The sequence below is a fragment of the Balearica regulorum genome, chromosome 15, assembly GCF_011004875.1.
Source record: "Balearica regulorum gibbericeps isolate bBalReg1 chromosome 15, bBalReg1.pri, whole genome shotgun sequence".
NCBI lineage: Eukaryota > Metazoa > Chordata > Aves > Gruiformes > Gruidae > Balearica > Balearica regulorum.
This window is the reverse complement of record NC_046198.1, coordinates 3,070,001-3,089,106: the sequence shown is the minus strand read 5'-3', so window position 1 is coordinate 3,089,106 and position 19,106 is coordinate 3,070,001. Positions and strand designations below refer to the sequence as shown.

Genomic DNA, 19,106 nt, shown 5'->3' with positions numbered 1-19,106 from the left:
GGCTGGGTTTTGGACCTGCACACACCAGCCACAACCTCAGCTGCCATTGTCACTTCATGGGCTGGGAGCTCTCCTGGAGAAGGACAACGGCAAGTTGACACCTGAACTGTACCTGTCAGGTATGTGCACAGGTAAAATGATTTCCAGAGCTTGTCCTGGGTGCACGCGTGTTTCTGAGATGTCCTCACAAGCGTCACCGTACCCAGCAAAGCTGGCCATAAACCCATAGGCCACTAGGTGGACTCGCAATAAATCAGAATCGCATGATAGAGAGCTCATTGACCGTCCTCCACATCTTTGGGAAGAACCTCATCAAAGCAGATGCACCAGCAACGAGCCTCACCCCAGGTGAGAACTGAAAAACCAGCAGCGTGCATCCAACTGGCCACCACCCGATCACCAGATATTGATCAAAACATAGTCAACAGACCTTACTTATCACAAAACATTTTTGCCAGCTCCCTGGGAGAACTGACCCTCCAGAATGGGCGACCAGGAGTGTGGGGACAAGCGCTTGCTCTCCAAGCTGGACTGCTGATAGGGATCATATCAAAGCGCTCAGACTGGAAGTCTGCAAGGCTGTAGCAGAGACATCAAGGCATCACTGAGCTTGCTTTCGCCAGCCAGGCTAGTGACCACATCTAAGCCAGAAGATCTTGCCCAGTGTTGCGAAACAGATCCGCAAGAGTGGAGCAACCGATATTTCCAGCAGTGCTCTTGGCATCAGCCTTCCCTTACCTCCAGTAGCCCAGCTGGTCGGGGGCGCTGATGGCTGGATGAAGGAGCTCTGCCTCTCCCACCAGGACCAAACAGGTCGACTCAGTGCAGGCTGCTCTGGGACAACCCTGCCGGCAGGGACCAGCTGTCTCAAAGCTGGCTGTCGACCAGCCAGACCCTGCATTCCTCCCTGGGGACGATGCCCACGGTGTGGCCACCTCGTCCCGTCCTGCTGCAGGGATGCTGGAGCAGCAGGCACAGAGGGGGAGTGAGCGGTGCCCTGGGGCAGGGGGGCGAGCCCTGGCTCTGCAGTGGGACTTGGGGACCAAGGACAGGGATGACCCCCCACCCCAATACCGCTGCTCTCTCCCACCCCCATTCCGTATGGTGGGACCAGTTCTGTAGCGATAACCTCTCTGGAGCCCCCGTGCTCAGGGACGGGACAGTCCCAGCATGGCTCAGGGCAGAGTAGAGCCCGCTCCACACATCTCCATCTCATGGAGGACCAAGATATGAAGTGTGTCCTTCAGGACCATGGGAGCAGGACCCCCTCCTGCGAGCGGGGACCGGAGCGTGTCCCTGCCTGACCCGGCTGCCCGTCAGGCATCTCTTGGGCAGGGTGGTCCCAGCAGGGACAAGCTGACATCTCTTCTCTCCGCAGAGCGGCGCTGCTGGGACACATGTGGACGGCGTCCCATCCCCGGCCCCCCGAGAGGAGCAGCGAGCCTGGTGGTCCAGCGCATGGAGAGGCAGGCGTGCGGGGCACAGGCCCAAGGCGGACCCCAAAGGTGGGTGTGGGAAGGTGCGTGGGGTGGGACATCGCCCGGGGGTGCCCGCCTTCACCGGCCAGTGATGAAGAGCATCGGGCATTGGCGATGCTGCCTGAGCGTGTGCGCGGTGGCTTTTGGCAGAGCCAGTTGGCCAAAACCGGGGGACTCACGGGGTCTCAGATCTGGCAAGGGTCTGGCAGGCTCTCTTTGCTCTGCTGGACATGGGCAAATCTTCCCCAGAAGTGGCACGGAGGCCAGGCGGAGGGCTGGGGGGGACCTCGAGGTCCTGGCGTTGGCTTGTGCGCTCCTCTCCCGCGCCATGGCCCAGAGCAGCAGCGCCGGCTCCTTCGCGGCTGGGGCACGTGCTGCATCCTCACCACTTGGCAGGGGTGGGCTCAGCAGCACCCACCACCCATTCCCACCCTGAGCGAGGTCCGAGAAGAAGCTAGGTCCCTGCCCAGGTGATTTCAAGTATTTAAACCTTAAATCTTGCTCGTAGCCTCAGTCCCGTAGCTTTTGCCACAGGTTTTATGCAACCCCTTGAGCATCAGTGGATGGTTTATCAATTAACGGATGATTTTCTAGGAGATTGCACCTACCTCAAGGTGTTATCACTGTGTGAGAGAAATAGCTAGCTGGTTCTCGGGTGATTAGCTCATCCAGAGCAGCTTCCCAAGGCACGTTGTGAACTCGTCTGTAATCTTTTGGGGGGGAAACACGAGGTTTAGGGGCTCTCTAATCCGGCAGGGGAAGGCGAAGCAGAGCTGGGGGGAGGCCGATGCCAGGGCAGGCACGAGGGGAAGCACCAAGCGGGGATGCTGCTGGGGCTAAAGGCAGAACGGGACCCTGGGGAGAACGGAGCAGGGGGCCGGGACGCTGCAGGGGCTCTGGGTAACGCAGGGGGCTTCCCTCGGCCGTACGAGCATCTGCACCACCACGGGCAAACGCTGGCAGCTACAAACCTGCTGCCTGAGCTGGCCCAGGCCCCCCTGCCCTTACGTTCCTGGAAGGAGGCCACTCGGCACGGAGGGCTGGAGGTTTTCTTATTTTTCACGTGAGCAGTAAAACCTCTGCCCCATCCACCCGCTCCAGCCCTGTACCTCGGAGGGGGGATGCCCAGGGACCCCTGGCGTACCCTGAAGGTTTGCTAGTGAGCACCCACGTGGGAATGGGAGTGGACTGGGAAACTGGGATGATTTTGCTGGAGGAGAAGGACCCAAATGTCCAGAGCAGCCGAGCCCTGCACCCTTCCCACCTGCCTGGAACAGCAGGATCAGGTGCGGACTGAGAACAGAGCAGCATCTGAGCAAAAAGATCTAAACTTGATGTCCAAACAGTGCTTTGCCCTCTTTGCCCAGCACTGGAGGCAAATCCAAGGCAAGCTGACAAATTTGGGTGCGTTTGCCTCTTTTGAGATGGGGAATCCAAAGCAGGAGGTCCGCTCAGGCAGCACCACGGGGACTCAGAAAGCAGCTCCTGCTGCTCCGCGGGTGCTGGCGGGCAGTGACATCGCCAGGATGAGGAGGTACCTTTAGACTAGCGCCTCTTGCAAGAAGAGATGCTGTGAGGGTTCCAACCAGCACGTCTCGCCCCCAGACCACGGCACGGCTGCCCGTGGGCATCCTCGCTGCCCGTGCGGGGAGGTGCTCTGTCCCTCACAGCCCGGTGGGGCAGGAGCTCCCAGCTCCCAGCCCGGCCATACCCGGGGCGCCAGTTGCTCGTCACCTCCGTGGCAGTGCTGCTGGGCTTTTTGGGGTGCCCCCAGTTCCCAGTGCCACAATGCCAGTGCTTTTATCTTGACTGCTAATGCATTTTCTCCCTCCTGCTCTTCAAATGTCATCTTGCCAGTGGTCCAAGAGAGAGCTATCAGCCTCCTCTGCCACCCTGGGGCATTTTTTTCTCGGCAGCCCGTTCTGCCAGTGCTGCTCACGTAGCCAAACCCCAACCCCTCCCTCAGAAATGAGGGTGCTCCAGGCACGAGGGGGTACATGGCATGCAGAGGGTCCCTCTGAGGGCCAGCTGCCCTTCGCCTCTGCCAGCAATTGGTGCAGGACCTCACACTTCAGGGTATTTCTATTTGTCCTCCAGTTTCAAAAAGGTTTTTTTAATAAAACCGAAATCTGGCACCACTTATGACCTTGCAGGGTCCTTTTAAATCGCAGCCAAAGGTTGAACAGCACCATCTAGTGCGCTTCATCCCGAAACTGCCCATGCCGGAGGGATGCCGGCGCTCACCCATGCACATCCCGGCCGTTAGAAGGGTACACTGGATGCTAACAGCCCACCAGCCATCAAGCATCAGCGCCAGCGCTGGCCCACCTTGCTTTCGGGAAGCCGGTGAGTTGCTACAAAGAGGAGAATTAATTTGAGATGAATGTGCTGAAGCTGAACCGAGCATTCTCAGCCTTCACAGAAGTGATGCTGGAAGGCTTGCGGCTCCCAAGCTAACCTGGCAGGGAACTGATGGAGTCACCGGAAAACGTTCCTTTGCAGCTCCGACAGATGGGAGCAAAGGGCTTGCAGGGCGGCTCTGCGCATCGCACCACGCAAGCGTTGCGTGCACAACGTCGGGCTGGCTGCTTGGACACGGCCCCAGACGCTTTGGACCACAGGCTGAGAACAGTTGCTGTATCACCGGCATTTGCTGGCTCTTCCAAGCAGAAATGAATGTGTGCACCGGGAGCTGTACAGCATCCCAGGCTGTACGGGGACTAGCCTCAGCTGCAGGCTGACACCAAAACACTGCGGGCACCTCGGCTGCGGCACTTTTGGGAGGTATAAGGCAGGGCCACGCTATCAGCTGATGAAGAAGGAAGAAATGTCCCGCTTTGGTTCATTGGCCTCTACCCTTTGATGAAAGACGTCACCGGATGATTCCTCCCCGGGTAGCCAGGGATGCTCGGTTTGGTTTTTCACCTGTTTGATGTCCCCAGGTAAATCTGGAAGTAGCTGACGTTGATCCCTGGGGACTGGGCTCCTCAGCGTGGGTGAACTGGGGTGTGAAAGGCAGTGAGGGGGGCCCCAGAGAGAGCCCACGGCTCTCCCAGCCCCGCTCAGCCCTGCTAGAGGACCAGAAAATGGCAGGGCACCGGCAGGGCTTGGCATCAGCCTGCGGGGAATTCACCTCTTCCAGCCCACAAAGGGGCAGCTGCCTTTGCCGGACAGGGCAGCGCTGGCTCCGCTGGCTCGGGGCACGAGGACGGAGCACGCACACAGCCATCCTGCGCTGCTGGAAGGGACCCGCTGGCTGAGCTGGAGCTGGCTCTTCACCCTGCGCTGCGTCCCCTGAGCTGGCGGAACGTGGCCAGGAGCCGGTGGGTGCAAGAGAAGCCCCCGGCAACTCCTCTCACGGCCCCAGGTCCAGCCGGGCCCCCAGGAGCAGTAAGCAGAGCCGGGGCACACCAGGACCCGGCACTTGAGCCCCCTGCATCCTGCTGCACCCAGGCTTGTCACCCCAACCCTCTCGGTCCCCCTCTTGCCACAGAGAAACCTGGCGCCGGTTTCTCATGCGAACTCAGTTCGGGCCGTGAAATCTTGCCGGGCCTTTCTCTGGGAGATGAAAAGCTCTCTAATACCTGATCATCTCTCACCCATGAAGTGGCTTAAGCGCTATAATCGAGGCATCTCTGGGGCTCCTTTGAACTAGCTAAGGAGGCTGCAGTTCTCAGGCATCCCCCTGCAAAGCAGGGGTCAGTTTTTACTCTTCTCCACCTTCCCTCTAATTTCTCAGCATCCTTTCTGAAACGTGGATGCTGGAACCCCTTCCGCTGCAGCACCCAGCCCCGTCCCAGCCAGGACATCCCCCGCGGGGAGCCTGCCGCTCCTGCCCCATCCCTCCTGCCTCCTCAACCCCCCCCCGAGCCCGGCCCCGGCAGAGCGCGGGTTTCCAGCAGAAGGGCCCCGTGCTCGGCGGAGGGATCCTTTCGCAGCTGCTCACATTCAACCACGTCTTATTTGCCCGGCACTCAGCTTATGAAGTTTTCTACAGCTGCCTTGACCTCGTCCGTGTCTCCTGCCCCTCTCATTTCCCTGGCCTCGGCGTTTTTCTCAGCAGGGCTTTTTAATCTATTTCTAGACCATTGATGGAAACGCTGAATAGCATTGGGCTTCCCATCCAAGCCCTGGACACCCACTGAGAGCGCTCCCATTCTGCAGGGATTCCCCATTGATGGCTGTCGGTTTGCCAGCTCCCAGTCCCTTTAAGGTGTCTCTCTTGATGTTGTATTGTGCTAATTTTTAATCAGAATACTATATGGATTAAGTCACATGCCTGAACAGAGTCCAGGTCTATTATTTCTATGCCGTAACCTTTATCAGCCAAACTTGTAATCTCTTCAAAGGATGACATCAGAGTTTGACAAGAGCTATTTTCCAGAAACTAGGCTGGTTGCATTAATTATATTCCCATCCTTTAATTCTTTACCAGCTGAATCCCACATCAGCTTTTCTATTATTATGCCTGAGATCAGTGTTGCACTGCTACATATAAATCAGCTCCAAGCATCGTTCAGATGAAAGAGCGCAAGGAGCTGCACCGTCCTGCCAGGCTCCGCGCCGGGGCGAGAAGGGGAGCGCCGCTGCCCGGGGTGGACTTCTGTGCGTTTCAGAAAGCTGGGAAAAAATGCTGTAAGCTTCTGAAAGTGTTCCCTAAACGCACGGAAACAGGCACATGCAGTAGAGTAACTGCATCAAAGACCAGAAACTACCCCTATCAGAAATCTGAGTTATTTATGATTTTTAGAGGACTGTCTTGTGGCTTGTTTGCACGTTCAGCTTTTGGGATGGTACCTCGGGCTCTGCCCGGCTCGGTCCCAGGACTCAGAGCGTATCCTCACTTTCCAGGGAAGAAGCAGGCTTCGCATTTCCCCGTCGCGCAGCTCTTGTTGGATCTCTGCATCTGGTAATCCCCTTCTTTTTCCTGCAATATCCCCCATCACTCCGGGACAGCGCTGCAGTCTCAGTGCGGGGGTACCTGCCTGCCCAGAAGCTCCATCGCGGGGTAGGACACGCTCCCCACCGCCTTCCTCGGGAGTCTCCATGTTGTTTGACCCATTTTGGTCCATGCAGTGCCACCTCTTGGCGAGTCCCCTTATTTCTCCCCACCGCAGAATTGCCCAGCTCAGAGAAGCAGGACACACGCTGCGGTTTTTAAACCAGCTCTAGTTGTTTGCAGAGGCAAGAGCCGCCGGTGGAGCGGCCGCCATGCTCCTCCATCCCCAGGCCCACCGCCGCACGCTCTCTCCTGGGCACAGCTCGGCTGAAGACGTTGCCGTTCAATCCCAGACAGAGCAGCGGAGGCCGGCGGTGGCTTTGAGGGTGGCTGCCCTTTTCCCTGCTGAGCCAAGCCAGCTCCTGCGCCAGGCCTTGGGGGTCCCCAAAGCGTGACCCTCTGCCTGCCCGGGATGCTCGGCGGAGCTCGGCGGGCTCCTCTCGGCCACGGCGAGACGGAGCCCTGGGGCTGCTCGGCCCTCGAGCGAGGCGCCAGCCCGGCCGGGGCTCTGCTGGGGTCCCCGCACCCTCGGCCATGTGCCCGGGGCTCCGCGGGGCTCGAGGCCTCCTCGGGCGGGCAACCGCCGTGTGCCTCCCGGCCGGCCTAGCACCGGCCGCGGGGTGTCGGGGCTGCGGGTTCCCCCGCCCGCCTGCCCGGCCGCCGCCAGCCCCGGCTCCGAGGGCCCCGTGGAGTCCCGGCGCCGCCTCCCCTGGGCCGGGCCGGGCCCGCTCCGCCCCCGCGGTCGGCTGCCGGCGCGGGAGGCCGGTCCCGCAGTACCGGCCGGGGGCGCGGGGGGCGCGGCTGAGCCGCTCTCCCCGGCGCTGGGAGGCAGCGGCGCAGGCGGAGCGGAGCGGTGCGGGGCTCGCTGCTGCTCTCTCCCTGTCGCCGCCACAAGCCAGCGGCCGCGGCCATGGGCGTCCCGGGCCGCCCCGCTTTGTGCCGCCGCCGCCCCGCCGCCGCCCGCCGCCCCGGGCCGCCGCTGCTGAGCCGCATGGGCCGGGCCCCGCGCCGCCGCTGCTGCTCCGTGCGGGTGAGTGAGCGAGCGAGCGAGCGGGGAGGCGGCCCCGAGCCCAGGCCCTGCGCCGAGGCCGCGCCGGAGGCCGCCGCCGGGCGGGAGACGCGGGGCCGCGCCGGGCGCCGCCGAGCCGGTGCTAGGCCGCCCTGGGCGTGCGGAGGGGGGGGGGGCGCGGGCGCCTGCCGGCGGCCACGGGCCGGGCCGCGCCGCGGAGGGAGAGTGGGGCCGGGGGCGGCGGCGGGCCCGCCTGGGTCGTCTCCCCCGAAGTTGCCTGGGGGCGGCGGGGGGGGGGGGGGCCCGCTCGGCGCCCTGTCAGCGCCGGGGGCTGCCCGCGGAGCCCTGCCCCCGGCCCGCCGCCTCTCGCGGGGCAACTTGGGGCGGCGGGGGCCCGGCCGGGCCGGGGGCAGGGCTGCTTCTGCCCGGGGCCGTGAGGTTTCCCCTCCGCGGAGAAGAGGCGGCCGGGAGCCGGCGTCCCTCGGCCGGGCGTCTCGCTCGTCCCCGCCGGCTCCGGCCGGCGCTCGCCCGCTCTCGGCGGGCACCCCGCGGGGCTCCCCCCCGGCCGGGGCGAGGAGCGAGCGCCGCCTCGCCGCAACAATGACCGACACAGCCGTGGGGCCGCTGCCCGGGGGCCGAGGGGGGCTGCCCCCCCCCCCCCCCCCCCCCCGCTCCCCGGGGGGTTACCAGCACCCGGGCAGGGGAAACCGGGGACCCTCACCAGGGAGATGGGTGCGAGTCCAGCGCTCGCATCCCTAACCGGGATGAAAACCACCCAAAACCGCGGCACGGTGTGGAAAACCTGGCCCCATCGCCCGGTGCCGGGGCAGGGGCTGCATGTGCCGGGCGGCCGGGGCTGGCTGCCGTGCCTGCATGGCACGGGTCGGGCATGCGGGGCCTGGCCCTGCTCCCCGGGCGCTTCTGGTCTCGCTGGGCTTATTTCATGATTCGCAGGTGGGCCGTAAGGACAGGCAGGGCACAGGCAGCGGCTCTCGGTTCAGCCGGCGAGAGGGAAGGGGGGTGAAAATGGCAAAGCATCCCAAAGACGTGTTCGTTGGGGTGGGGTGAGCTTTGAGAGGGAGGCCAAGCTGAAATGTGTCGTCCCTGGTATATTTTCACGTGCAATTGAGTTAATCCAGTGCAAGGAGTAATTGGTCGGGCAGCTGGTGCTCTGCAGTGCTGGGGGCTTCGAGGCCGATACTGTTCTGTAAATCAAGACTTTTGCTACTGTCTTTAGATGATTAGGTTACCTTGTCGAGCAGCAGAAGCAGCAGCCCAGGGATTGCCCCTTCCCTCCTTCCCCACACCTCCCATCTTCCATATTGACTCGTTGCTCTTTAAAAATGTCGTACTTGGTCAGATTCCCTTCTTGAGGTGGCTTTCTCATCTTCCTTTGATGACCTGAAATTTTCCCAGGCTCACAGCATGCTGTGTCGTTAGCGTAAATGAACCTTTTCTCAATGACCTGTCTATGAAAACCGGTGCCAGAGCTGAGCTCCTGTGCTAACATGCCCATTTGAAGCAAGAATGCAGTCCAGATGCCCAAAATATTGGGGTCAACGATGCATCTGGATTTCCCTAGAGCTAGACGAGGCAGCGCAGCGTATTTCTAAAACGCAGAGATTTGCGAGGAATGTGGCGCTGGTATGTCACTTGAGCGTACGAAAGCCACCTGTGTTTGATTAAGGTGCAGTCTCGCTTTCGGGACTAACTGGATATTCTTTCAGAATATTTTTCACAAGCCTTAAATTCTTGGTTGGGCATGAGAATTTCCTGCATCAGTAGCCAGATAAAAACCCGCTGCCTTAGTATGACCCGGTACGTGTGCTGTGCAGAGGAGTTAATGGCAGCACAGAAGATGACACGTGTCCTGTGGCACCGCATGGTACCTGAGTGGCGATCTGTGGCATGTGGGGACTGCCAGATCCCAGGGTCCTGTAAAACCACTCGTGTTGGGATATTGGCCGTTCTTTTAGTGTAGCACCAGCTGTATCAGTGATGCCGAATGCTGGATGTAAAGTTTTGGGATATTCTGTAACTGTCATTTTTAGAGTGTGCCTGGTTTGAGCCCAGTTCTGTGCTCTCTGAAGTTGCCGTTGATTCCGCTGAAAAAGAGGCATTAATACAGCAGTGGTACAGAGCAAAATTAGTGGTTTGTAAGCTTAGAGTGTTTGTGTACAGCAATACTCATTTATTTTTTTTCTCATCTGTTTCAGCTGAACAACCGTGTTCACCGTGGAGCTACAAGTATTGGTGATTTGAGATTTCAGCTCGTCTCCCGCTGTTCCTGCACAAGCAAGCACCGGAAAAATGAATATCCAGGGGAAAGGCTTCCCCTTGGACCTCGGGGGAAGCTTCACTGAAGATGCTCCGAGGCCACCGGTTCCTGGTGAGGAGGGAGAACTGGTGTCCACGGATCCAAGGCCAGTTAGCCACAGTTTCTACTCCGGTAAGAGTGATGTGGTTAGAAATGAGACATCCACGGCAACACCGAGGCGCTCCGATTTGGATTTGGGGTACGAGCCTGAGGGGAGTGCTTCGCCAACTCCACCCTACCTGAAGTGGGCCGAGTCGCTGCACTCCTTGCTGGATGATCAAGACGGTATCAACCTCTTCAGGACTTTCCTGAAACAGGAGGACTGCGCGGATCTGCTGGACTTCTGGTTTGCCTGCAGCGGCTTCAGGAAGCTGGAGCCGTGCACATCTAACGAGGAAAAAAGACTCAAACTGGCAAAAGCCATTTACAAAAAATACATCCTCGACAACAATGGCATTGTGTCCCGGCAGATCAAACCGGCCACAAAAAGCTTCATCAAAGACTGCGTCATGAAACTGCAGATTGACCCCGACATGTTTGACCAGGCCCAAACGGAGATTCAGTGCATGATAGAAGACAATACCTACCCTTTGTTCCTTAAGTCGGATATTTATTTGGAATACACGAGGACAGGTGGGGAAAGTCCAAAAATATATAGCGATCCGAGCTCAGGGTCTGGGACAGGTAAAGGGCTACCCGGTTATCTGCCGACTCTGAACGAGGACGAGGAGTGGAAATGTGACCAAGAGGCCGAGCCCGAGGCCAGCCGGGACTCGGCGCCTTCCAGCAGGCTCACGCAGAAGCTGCTTCTGGAGACGGCCACCCAGCGCGCCGCTTCGGCTCGCCGCTACAGCGAGGGGAGGGAGTTCAGGTAGGTGAGCGCCAGGGCAGCGTCCTTTCCGCGCCATTCTCCGGGGAATCGATCCGGGAGCCACCGCAGGCGTGGGGGTGATGGAAAGTCTTGGAGGACCTTGGGTGGTGGGGAGCGCTCGGGGACAGGGGAGCATCTACATCGGTACGGGATGGTGTCGCGCGGGCGATTTGGTGGAATGCAAAGCTTTATTTGAAAGTAGTCGTGGGTTGGTATTTTAAGGGTGTCTTTGGCCGTTCCTGTCTGATTGCCCCGAATCATCCTGCAGCATGTTCCAAGCGCTGTTGGACGTGGGCGGGAGGCAGGTGGGGCTCGGTGGGCAGAGCTGTGGGCATGGCTCGTGCATACGCAGGGAGCGGGAGCGAGCTGCAGTTTCAGGTCGGCCGTAGCCCACACCGGCAGAAGGTCAGTGTTCAGTTACAGGAACGCAAGCGAGTACAGCTCGTGGTAAAACTTCTCTGGAAATACGCTGGGAAGTTGTTGTGATGAGCCCCACAACTGCTGCAGGAAGCTCGCAGGAGATACCCCGACCTCTGTAATGTTTGTATGGCTCAAACGGGGTTCACAGCGCTCCCTGATAATGGTACTGCTTTGCACATGAGATTCCCAGTGCTGAATTCTAGCGGTGTCAAAATCAGAATCACTGAATCCAGTTAAAACCGTTCCCTGCTGCAGCTTTTCCCTTCATCAAAGTCATTGCTATTTTTTTTTAACTGGAGGAGTTGCACAGTTTTGCAGCCTGTTTTTTTTCTGGGTCCCCCACCCACTTCCAGCCAACATGGATTTTGAAACTTGCTGAGAGCTCAGTTAAAATTCCAGACAATTAACTTAGCAGGGAGCTCTCTGGGATCAATAAGCGTGTGTGTGTCTAACCCTTGCTGAATCAACAGAACCCGGCCAGAACACATTCCTACTTTTTTCTTTTTTTCTTTTTTCTTTTTTCTTTTTTTTTTTAAAATAAAATCTCCTTGTTTTAAGACCTGCTTAGGCTAAAATCTGACGCTTCGTGAAGATTATGAAGTAGCTGAAGTGTCCTCTTCAAAGCCGCCTGCCTTATGAAAAGCATTTCTGTGTTTAATCTCCCTCGGCTGTCCCTTTAGGCTGGCAGCTGGAAACGCATCCCGCCCCGTGCAAGGTCTCGGCGCCTTTCAGCTGGCGAAATGTTTTCGGTTTGATTCTTGTTTTCTTATAGATTTTGAGGAGGGGGATATTGCATGTGAAACTCTTGCGGGCAGTGGGGGGAAGAAAAAAGGGGAATTCATGTGGACTCCTGCTGTTTTAATCAGGAGTCGGAAAAACAAATTCCTAGGGTCCTGGGACTTTCCCGTGGAGTTAATAAAAACCTCGAATGTTTCTTGAAGTGCGTTTCACTGAGCGGTAGTGTACTCACCGTAAGCAAAGGATTAGAAAAGTCTACAATTTAAGTATCTTTTTATTTAAGCAATAATGGCTTTAAGATTGAAAATAATTTGTTTGAGGTTCAGCTGTATTTAGTTTGCTTACTGCAGCAGGTAGCAAAAACCTGCATTCAGCACTGCGCTTCTTAGCTCCAGCTTCCGGAAAAAAAAAAAAATGCACTTTACCCAATATCTGAGTATATCTGCATCAGATTTTAAAATTATTAAGAAAAGTCCTGTGAAATAGAAGCATTTTGGAGTGGAGTTCCTTGGTCTTGGGCATTTTCATACTAGATTGGAACAACATGAAATAAATCTTTACCTGGGGGATGGAGGTCAGAAAAAATGCATTGCTATTAATTTGTAGTGTCCAACAGCCTGTCATTGTGGCTGCTGACGCTCCGTTGACCTGTCGGGTAGGGAGGCATGGAAACGTTTACCCTTCTCACCAGAGCAGGAGTCATTTCTCAGCCTGGAGTACCTGAAGATAAGTGATTTATTTTGTTGTTTTTTTTTTTTTTTAATGTCGGTGTGTCAGCTCTAGTAGCATTCAGAGCATCGCCATGGAAGATGTTGCCGAACTGCGTAATCTCTGCGTTTTTTATTCTAAAAAATCTGCTGAGACAGTAATTTATGAGGTGATTGTTGTTCTTTGTGCAAGACCTTGTGGTTGAATTAACTTACTTCCCGGATGCTGGATAGCAATAGATGTCTTGAATAAGCTGGTTTTTAAGCTGTAGCATCTTTATCCTGCAGACTTTTTTGTTCATTTACTTTCTCACCTGAGTAAGTGTGGTGGAAGCCGGCAGAGCCGCTTGCAGCAAGAAGCGATAGCTCTGTGCGGTGTTTGAAAGGCTGGGTCCCAATTTATTTTGAAAATTTCCACAAACTTTTTTTTTTTTTTTTGCAGATGTGTGAAAGAATTTCTTGTTTCTGTTCTTGAGGGAATGTTGAAATAAGCTGGTTTGCATTATATCTGAGGGCCTGTTTAATCTTCCCAAGATTGAACTTCTATTCCTTGGCTTCCATGGAAACCCTAAATAAAGAGGAATCTGAGCAAATGCAGTGGAAGTATTTCTCTGTTAGCAAATGAGCATCTTGAATCGGCTCCAAATTTTTTTGCGGCAGAAAGTTCATAAATCTTGACACGGTAGCTCTGCTCTCAGGAGAGCAAACGTAAAAAATTCCTCAAATGGCAGAAGACAACCCATTACTAGTGTTGGATATTTTGAAAGTGTCCAAATGTGCATGTGTGTGTGAGAATATCCCAAAGCCAAAAGCATCGCCGTTACCCACTGTGTTTTTGTATGTGTAGGAAAAGGCCAATAGTCATTATAGTTAGGCTCCTGCAAATTAATTGGACATTGGTTATGGATCAGTGAACTTCAAAGAGGGTAACCCCCGAAGATCTCGGGCATTAACTGGCAGCTTCCGAAAGTGACACTAACGTGGTTGTGAGGGTGGCTAAATCGTTCATTAACCTTCTTCTGACATGCCGGGACGGCGTTCCTCGGATCCGAAGAGCAGAAATTAAACCTGTGCCTGAGAACCCCCCCTGCAGCCTGGTTTTCGAGCGCTGCAGGAAAGTGCACACGTCTTAAAAAGCTGGAAATTTGGTGTTTGGTGGTGAAAGGTCGCGGTCATGTCTTTTGTCGGGGTGGGTTTCTTCTGCTGTCTCTTTAGCTTTGCATCAGAAGGGGTTCCCCTCCCACTCCCAAAGCGTTGGGGAGCAGCTCACAGCCGTTGCCTTTGCTTTCTTCCCATGGTGGAGAGCCAGAAGAGCGTATGGTGTTATGTGTGGGCAGTTCTGCTTTCGTCTCTTCTGAAAGACCAGCAAGATGGGAGATGTAGGTTGGTTCTGCCAAGCAATTGTTTTGGGTTTTGACCCGTGTCGTGAAGTGCACAATGTGTTGAAAAGGAGACCTGGAGGATGGTGATGAGAGGACATGTGGTCGTAGATGAGGTCTCCAGTCGTTGGACATTGAGGTATATTGTGGTGGAGCCAATAGACATGGATGGAGAAATTTCCCAACAGGGGCTTTGATATACATGCGGTTTGGGTATTTTTTAAAGGGCACTGGCTGCATGATCCCAGCTTTAATTTCCAGAGTGCTGAGCTGACTAAGCTCATGGAGTTTCACAAGTGTTGGGGGTTCACACAAAAAGGATGGGTGACACAGTTCTCCTACGGGGCTGGTAGAAATCCCCAGGAGTGTCCTTATGCTTGTGCCCATGTACCGGCAGCCTCCCTGGACACGTGTGAGAGCAGCTCTCCCCAAAAGATACAGCCAGCACTCCTCTGTAATGATGTATGCAGAGCAAGCAAGTGGAGAAGCAACTGAAGGAGCTTTTAGAGGGATGTGACAACCTCTGGTCTGAGACGGTGCGATGACGAACTGTGACATGGAGAGGAACGGCGTAGGCTGGTTCAGGGAAGGTGTGGGATCTCTCCATGCTTAGGCAGCGTAAATGGTCCAGCGGTCAGAAGCTGGACCTGCATCATGATTAGCTGGCAGACCTAACTTTGAGGTTTGCTCCTTCATTCGTAATTAAACATTAAATTGCACGCTTCCGACCCAAGACTGTGTGGTGAAGGGATCGGTGTTAATCATACCAAACGGGTGGAAAACTGGGAATGCAAAATCACAAACACTGATGCAGGAGCAGTCTGGGTTTAGAAAGTTCAAGGCATGCATTGCTGTCTTAGCGATGCTTCTTTTCACTGGGGAAGCAGCATGTGCATCTTGGAACTAGGCTACTGGAGCTTCACGCAAGGTTCGTTGCTGGAAAAAAGCACCTACTGAATGTTATAGAACTCAAGTAAAGGCAGAAAGAAAAGTTTTGGACGCTTAGCTTGAATTAAAATTGCTGGGCCCATAACAACACTTGTAATGGATGCAACAATATTTGGCATCTGTGGCTGTTTTCAAATTTAAATAAGTTATACAATAATAGTTTTGGGGTTTGAGAGAAGTTAGTGAGTCTAACAGGGAGGTGGGGTCTGCTGCTAATAGCACTAAGTGGTAATTTAGCGACTCAAGCGCTGCAAGATATACAAGACAAAAGACTGATGGTGTTTTTGCACAGAAGTTACGCCAGCTTTTTTAAATACATTGTTAAGCTGATGAAACTTCTGCATGGAAATGCTTACATTAACAGTGTAAAGTATTTGTACTGGTGGTTGCCAAGTTTTAAAATGGATTTTATTTGAAGGAGAATACCTTTTGTGCCCATAGCTTTGCCTCTACACAAATCAAGATGAAGAAGTGGTGTATTTGTTGTTTGGTTATGGATCAGTGCTTTGGCTTCTTTTTAAAGACAGGTAGTTAAGCTTTTAGCACTCTCTTTTGATAAATGAATTGCATTTTCTCCCCTTCTCCAGCAAACAGCTACCTTATTTTGTTGTGATTGAGTTTCAGTTGGGTTACAGAGTCTTTTCTCTTGCAAGCACAAAAGGGGAGTTATAGCCTCCTTTCTGTGGTGCTGGGGAGGTTTGGGTTGGACGTGGTGGGGAAAAAATCTTCATGAGGAGCATGATGTAGCCCAGAAACAGGTCACAGGAGGGGATCTCCATCCGTGGAGGGCTTCACGGCTGGGTTAGACAGAGCCGTGGCCAGTCTGGTCCAGTGCTGGCGATGGTCCTGTTTTGACGTGCACTTACAATGATGGCACAAACCATGAAATACTATATTGTGAGAACCAGGTTGGAAGTCGGGCTGGTTTGGGTTCTGCCTGGTTTCAGAAAGAATTGGGAGCTAAAAGGCTGAATGGGAGCTGAACCGATCCCAGGATGCTGAGAAGTGCACCCAGGAGTTGGGCCATGGGGTGGGTACACCTTGGTTTTGATCTGCCGTTCAACTTGGCTTTATGTTTTAAGAGTTCCTTTGTTGTCGTTATAATGGACTAATCCCTTGAATAATTAGTTACCACTGGACGTTTTAAAAATGACTGCCTCTTGGATGTTTTCCTTTAATAGCCTGTTAGATCCTGGATTTATTAACTATTGAGACAGACTGTGAAATCCTGTTACGCCAGGCTTTCTTGGTGGAAAAGGGACTGAGAAGGGTGTGGGGGTGCTGGAGGAACACATGCTGGCTTTGTCTTAGGGTAGAGCTGTTGACTTCCCCACCTTCCCAAGCCACGCAAGAAGTCCTACCTGCCTCCTGGGCTGGGTCGCTGGCAACCAGAGCACGCCACGGTCATGGATCTTCCCTAGGTTTGGGCCTTCAGAAGATGCTCCAAGAAGTTGCAGCACTGTGGCTGCATGGTGCAAGGCCTGTCGTGCAGTCACTGTCCATTGAAAATAAGTAGTGTGCCTGATTCTAATAAAATCGGTGGAGAAATCTGGTTTTAGAAGTTGACTGTATGTGTAGTACAGAAAATTTCTGTGTTTAAAAAAAAAACCTCTGAGGAGGTGCTGATATCCTAAATCAGTTCCTGGAAATATCATTGGATTATTAGGCTCATCCTTAAATCCATTAAGCAAATTACAGTTAATCGGTCAAATAAAAGAAGAAAGATCTTTTGCAAGGCCCTGTCTTTTGAGCCACATGCAGAAGCTGTAGTAATATTTTAATTTTCCATCTGTCAGTGAATGTATTCAATCACTTCGCTTCCTTATGTGGAGGATTTGAAATTAGAAACTGAGGTTAATTATCTGCATTAAATGAAATATGTGAAGCCCACAAAAGCAAAAACCTTCACGATTTGGTATGGTCTGTTAAGCTAGGCAGGCTGTTTCAGAAGGAGAAGGGTTATTTTTTTCCCGGTTTTGTTCCGATTGAAGGGTTTTAGTCACAGTAATTGAAATGATTAAAAAGTCAAATTGCTGGTGAATATAATTCTGAGCATCTTTCTGAAAAGATTTGACACTTGGTTGAGAGCAGGGGTTTGCTCTGCCTGGCGGTGTGGAGCAGCCGGTGGTGTGCTGTCCTGGCGTGGGTGTCCTTGTTACCAACGGCTTCCGCGGCGATGGGATGTCATGGCTCTGCTGCTAGGTTAGTGGAGGTGGTTTGGAAGTGGGACAGTACCGGAGGAGAGCTACGCTTTTGAGCGTATGAGATACAAACCAAGTCCAACACCATCCATCCTAATGCCTGTAATTAGCTAATTACTGCCCACTTCATGGGGAAGTGCAGCTTCGGACTCTACAAAGGAGACAATCCTCATGGAAATACACCATCCCCAGCGGTCAGCTGGTTTTGAGGCAATTTGTTTGTTAAAAGGCTCATTTTTTTTCCTACTGCATGTGTACTCACATGGCTCAGGTGTGAGCTGCTCCGGGGGCTGCAGCGCCCATCTCTGCTCATCGGGGCCAAAACTGCCCCTTTGCTGGTGCCAAGCCTGAATTACCCGGCTCCAGGCACTTCGGGAAAGGTCTGACTCTTCCGGAGACACGCATCTTCTCGTTCCTCTCCGCCATGTGTCGGAGCAAGCTGCTTTGCATGAAGTCACGCTCAGAAATTAAATTGTAGCAGGTCACGCTTGTACGTAAGAGCAAAACCATCGTTACTCGCAGCCCTGGTGCGGGTTCTTCACTGTTGTAAGGCAGTGATGGATTTACGTGGAACCGTTGCAGTTTTAAGTCAGATTATCCAAATTCTATAAAACCCACGTGGAAATTGGATTTTACCTTTGACGACTCCAGAGTACACTTTTGTAGTAAGACCTGGAATTTTTTGGTCCTGTGGCCCCCAAGATACAACAACCTGTCCTTAAAGTACCAGCTTTTAGAAGGTCTTTAGCTGATCTAAATAGCTGATAGATGAACAGCTTTCATCTATCCTGATGAAAAACAGCAGAGGGAGGGCAAACTATAGCTGGAGGAAAAAAACTCTTTGAAATACCTCGGTAAGACCTACTGGCTAGCACCACGTTAGTCCCTGGACCTACCTCCAGAGCTAATGACCAGAAGTTACTGAGTTTTATTCTTCCTTCAGCCCTTCGACCCCCACATATCCCCTGTCCTGTTGCAGGCCGGAGAGTCTCAGTCCTCTCTCTCACTCCATTTTAATTTTCCTTTTTTTCTGGAGGTTTAGGTTTTTGTCATTTATCTCCAGCGTGTGTTCAGAGAAATGCTGGTGCTAGAAGGAGGAGAGCAGTAGATGTGGGGAGGTGGGATTGCGTTTTTTCCAGCAGTCCATGTTTAGGTTGGGTTAGCTGTGCTGGAAAACCGTGCCTTTAGCATGCAACAGATTTACCCTTTTCAATCATAAATTTTGGTCTTTTGGGCTGGCAATCAGCGTGTCGGACTGGGCGAGATGTGTCTGGAAGAGGGCCTTCCTTGTTCTGCCATTGCTGCCAGCCTGGTCCAGGCGGTTGCTTTGGGATTCACGATCGTTTGGTAGCTGAGGAGCTCTCCAAGCTTTCACAAGCAAAGTACAAATCGGAGCTGAGTTGCCCAAGAGCTCCTGGGAATTCCAGGTAGGATCCAGGGAGGGAGGTGCGGGGACTCTGTATCCAGCTCTAGCTACTGGATTTGATTAACTTTGTCCTGGCTCTGCCCCGCGGAAGTAAGAGCTGTAAAACCATTTGGCACCAGACATGCAAATGAGAGCTGGGATGAAGCCACTGTTACCCTCGAGGATCCCAGAAGAGGAATCAACAAATAGAAATTATTCTATTAGCAGGGGCAAAGTTCACAGGTTAACTATCGTGTCAAATCAGTGAAATACAGCCTTGATCTCGTGCACAAGGGCTTTATTGTGTATAAATAAGAGTGCCCGAGCAAAGACAGCAAGTTCTTGCACTGTAACATTTGCAGCGTGCTGAAGAAAGGGAAGCTCTGTACGGACTGAAGCACGAAATGCCTCCTTCGGACATTGGCTTCATTCCTGCTTCAAAAGATTGTAAAACATGACCTTGGAACCTTCTTGCTCTCCTTATGGCCTTACCCAGATTGGATTTCCACAGGGCATGTATTTTTTATTTTTTTAAAAAAAAGTTGGGGTCTTTGGCTAAGAAGCCTTGTCTTTGTACTTTTAATTCAGTCCATGTGACTGTCATAACATTTATTTCGTAGGAAATGAAAAATGT

The 19,106-nt window shown here is 53.7% G+C and overlaps 1 protein-coding gene across 1 annotated transcript in view; it reads left to right on the top strand.

The window, feature by feature from the left end:
* The first annotated feature begins 7,252 nt into the window (after positions 1-7,252).
* AXIN1 (axin 1) overlaps positions 7,253-19,106 on the top strand; it is a 73,767-nt gene continuing 61,913 nt past the window's right edge. Inside the window, exons 1-2 of the mRNA XM_075767779.1 lie at positions 7,253-7,507; positions 9,703-10,674. Coding sequence (XP_075623894.1) covers positions 9,797-10,674 — 878 coding nt within the window. The 5' untranslated portion in view covers positions 7,253-7,507; positions 9,703-9,796. The remainder of the gene's footprint in view (positions 7,508-9,702; positions 10,675-19,106) is intronic.